Here is a 3,218-nt window from a genome sequence, read left to right as displayed (position 1 = left end):
CTTTGGTCAATAAGCCCAAGAAGTACATACCAAGGACCCACCAGTCATCGAAATTTGACAGAAGCACGAAAGATCACCTTTTCTTTTCTCTTTTGTTTTTTTTAAAAAAAAATAAAGGCAAGTATACAAAAATCTGTTTGACTTTTTTATTCTTAAATCTGTTTTATAGAATAGTTATGAAAATAAGTATTTTATATATATATTTTTATTTTGAAAGTTAAAAATTAAAACAAAAAATAAAAACAATTCAAACATGTTCTCTAAATTTAATTAAAAAAAAAACAGTTACAATTTTTAATTCTTTTTTTTTTACAAAACAAGCTTTATCAAATAGATTTTTTGTTTGTTCTGAAAACCAAAAAATTATTTTTAGAACAATATTCAATCAGGGCGATAGTGTTCGAGTATTACCTTTTTGTATGTTACATGATCAAATGAATTTGTGGGAGCTACTGTATATAATTTACAGGTGAAAGTGCCCTAAAAGAACTTTAGCTGTCCAAAAAGTTTTGTTTAAAAAAGAGGCAACAGTAGAAATGTAGCATGGAATTATGCATACACTTGGAAAATCGTTCTAGACCTCAGCTAACTTCAATAGCATTTGTGTTTGTTTTGTTGTGCTATTGCTGTTAATAGCAACACAATACTTTGATACAAGATAACACATCTTATTTAAGGAGTTCAAGCGGAGCCCAAAAATGGATATTTTGAAACAGCATTTGAAACAAAAGGAGGTGAAATATAAGTTATCCATGATAAACGATAAATCATTTTTGCAATTCACACACACACACACAAAACATTTTTTTTAAAGAGAAATTCAAATATACAAAATACACACAGAGCCACAACTGTAATATGAAAATAAGAGATCGGGTACTCACCAAACAACTCAATCCAACTGTTTTATTATTTAATTTAAACAAGGTAACCCAGGCCGAAAAAAGCCATGCAGATCGTGGATACCAGCAATTCTCTTTCAAATATAATATTCACAAGACACGAGTGTATTGCAGCTATGTAACAGATGTACAACTAGATAATAAATTCCAGATCAATTTCAACAGCAAAAAGTAACTAGCACTCTTCTCTTTGTCCCATGCACATGTAACAGCTAATTTTTAACGAACTTAACAAGGAATAAAGCACATACGAAGTTACTACTTGCAGACAATGCAAGTCAAGATGCCAGTAACAAGAATTATCATACTATCCAGACAAGGCAAAACTCTCCTGCGTCCAGTGTGGTGGATCCATCACAGCACAGGGATCTGATTTCTCAAAATCAGCAACCTACACACACATGAACATAACAGCAATGACATTAAGTTGCAATTAGACATTTATATCAGTGATATTCATGCCAGAGACAGTCCAATGGAATAACTAGTACGATACTACCTTTTCGTGGCATTTAGGACAGTAGTGATATTTATGCCAGAGGCAGTCCATTGAAGGACAAAGAAAGCAAACTCCAAGCATCATTGGCATCAAGCATCCAACAAATGCTGCCAGACTGGGCTTTGATCTGTGTTTCAGGCAAAACACCATAAGAAAACAAAAGCCGGTCAAGTTTGATAAAACTTAAACAGAAATTCAAAATGGACGACCAACGGAATGATCTTCAACCTAATAGCCTAGGGTCCAGCCAGCTCCACTAATATTGGAAAACAGATTATGCACACAATTTTATTAAAATTGAGAAATTTGCAAAATGTTGCTCGTGATTATCAATCCCGATTGACTAGTTGTCAAAACAGTGCCTCTGTGTGTGTCTATGTAATTGAAAGTTAAAACAAACTCAACCAAGCCTTAAGTCTCCAGACTCAAGTGATTGTAGTCAGTCACTTGAAATCTTCTCACACACAAAGCCAATAATAGTCTTTGACAACCCTACCTAAATATGTAAAGGATGAATATGAATTTTGGCATATGCTTTCTTATCACATGTACACCTCAAACATGATGTTAATTGACATAACGAGTCACTTTAACCCACGCATGCATACTGATACAGCCAGTGACAGTGAGCACAAGATAAATAGACAAACAAAACCAACCAACTTTTAACTTGTTTGCAGAAGAAAAAGGTCAATCTTGATTCCTGATAATAATATAATAGACATATTGATTGCAGGTGAAGAGTCAAAAGTAGAATAATCAAGGTTAAACTACAAATTCAATACTGAAAAACTGTAAAAGTCAGCCTTGTATTTTGTTAAGAGTTACCAAGAGCAGTCTGAGCGGACCTCGTAGTATTTATTATTTATTGTTGAATAGAATACTACAGACACAGAAAGAATACACAATTATTTTTAATACGTTACAAGATTCACATCTCATCGTTTTAATTGATGAACACAAAATAAAAAATAGTAAATGAGAAATGATATATGGAAAATTAAAAAGGACAAGAAATATGAATGATTTGGGTTTGGGGTATGAGATGAGACATGGGTGGACTGGGCACTGCAGGTAGTAAATCGATAAATTAGTAGGGGCAATCGAGGAATAGTGAATAGTAATGAAATGAAATGAAATAAGAAACCTGACGGTAGTGAGAGCGGTGTTGCCGCAGTGAAGGCAATTAAAAGGAGCAGGAGTGTCCCTGTAAATGGTTTGCTGGATGGGGATACCCTTGGGATCGCCCACCACCGCGTTAGGAGGGATCACCCCCTTCTGATACGGGTTTTCGCCCCCGTAATACGGCACTGGCACTCCCATCACCACTTCTTCCCCCTTTTTCTCCATATTCTCTCTCTCTCTCTCTCTCCCTCCCTTCCTTTCCTCAAAATAATAAATCAATTCCAAAACGCGTTTCTTTTGCTTTTCTTCTTACATCGCCTCTTCTTCCTTGTACTTTCCTTACGGACCAAAATACCCCTCCTTCCTCTTAATTTCTTATTCAGTAAATGCCGTTCAACTTCAATGTTTGAAAATAATTTATAAGAAACCATTTCTCGTCAAATGAAAACGGCCGCAACTTCCAGATTCTCTTTAGGATGTTTGGTAGAGGAATTTTTTTTTTTAAACTAAGTAAATATAATTAGTGGGGAAATGGTTGTAAATTAAAATAAGTGGGGAAATTTTATAAATGTTGTTTGGTCGACCGAAATATTATCAGAAAAATTATGTAAAATTTACTGAGACTATGTTTGGTTGAAAGTAAAAGATTGATGGGGAAATATGAATTTTTTTTGAAAATACCCCTCAATATT

General features: G+C 34.2%; 1 protein-coding gene across 1 annotated transcript; it reads right to left on the bottom strand.

Annotated features, from left to right (window-relative positions):
• Positions 1–885: 885 nt before the first annotated feature.
• LOC133310692 (GSH-induced LITAF domain protein) lies at positions 886–2,906 on the bottom strand. Its single transcript, XM_061511659.1, has 3 exons — positions 2,549–2,906; positions 1,402–1,528; positions 886–1,293 (listed from the first exon to the last, which is right to left on the bottom strand). Exons 1-3 carry the CDS (start codon positions 2,749–2,751, stop codon positions 1,210–1,212), a joined length of 414 nt encoding a protein of 137 aa, XP_061367643.1. The 5' UTR covers positions 2,752–2,906; the 3' UTR covers positions 886–1,209.
• Positions 2,907–3,218: the final 312 nt, after the last annotated feature.

This window comes from Gastrolobium bilobum, unplaced genomic scaffold (genome assembly GCF_033153095.1).
Source record: "Gastrolobium bilobum isolate Gb01-03AN ecotype WA unplaced genomic scaffold, APGP_CSIRO_Gbil_v1 utg11324, whole genome shotgun sequence".
Classification (NCBI taxonomy): domain Eukaryota; kingdom Viridiplantae; phylum Streptophyta; class Magnoliopsida; order Fabales; family Fabaceae; genus Gastrolobium; species Gastrolobium bilobum.
The sequence above is the reverse complement of the archived record's forward strand: the minus strand, read 5'-3'. Positions and strand labels throughout refer to the sequence as shown.

Bases quoted from the DNA above. Each gene is read 5' to 3' on its own strand.
- LOC133310692 (XM_061511659.1), bottom strand. From the start codon at position 2,751: ATGGAGAAAAAGGGGGAAGAAGTGGTGATGGGAGTGCCAGTGCCGTAT. The intron at 1,529-2,548 runs GTTTCTTATTTC...CCTGAAACACAG, and splicing joins ACCGCTCTCACTACCGTCAG to ATCAAAGCCCAGTCTGGCAG. The intron at 1,294-1,401 runs GTAGTATCGTAC...ATGTGTGTGTAG, and splicing joins GTCCTAAATGCCACGAAAAG to GTTGCTGATTTTGAGAAATC.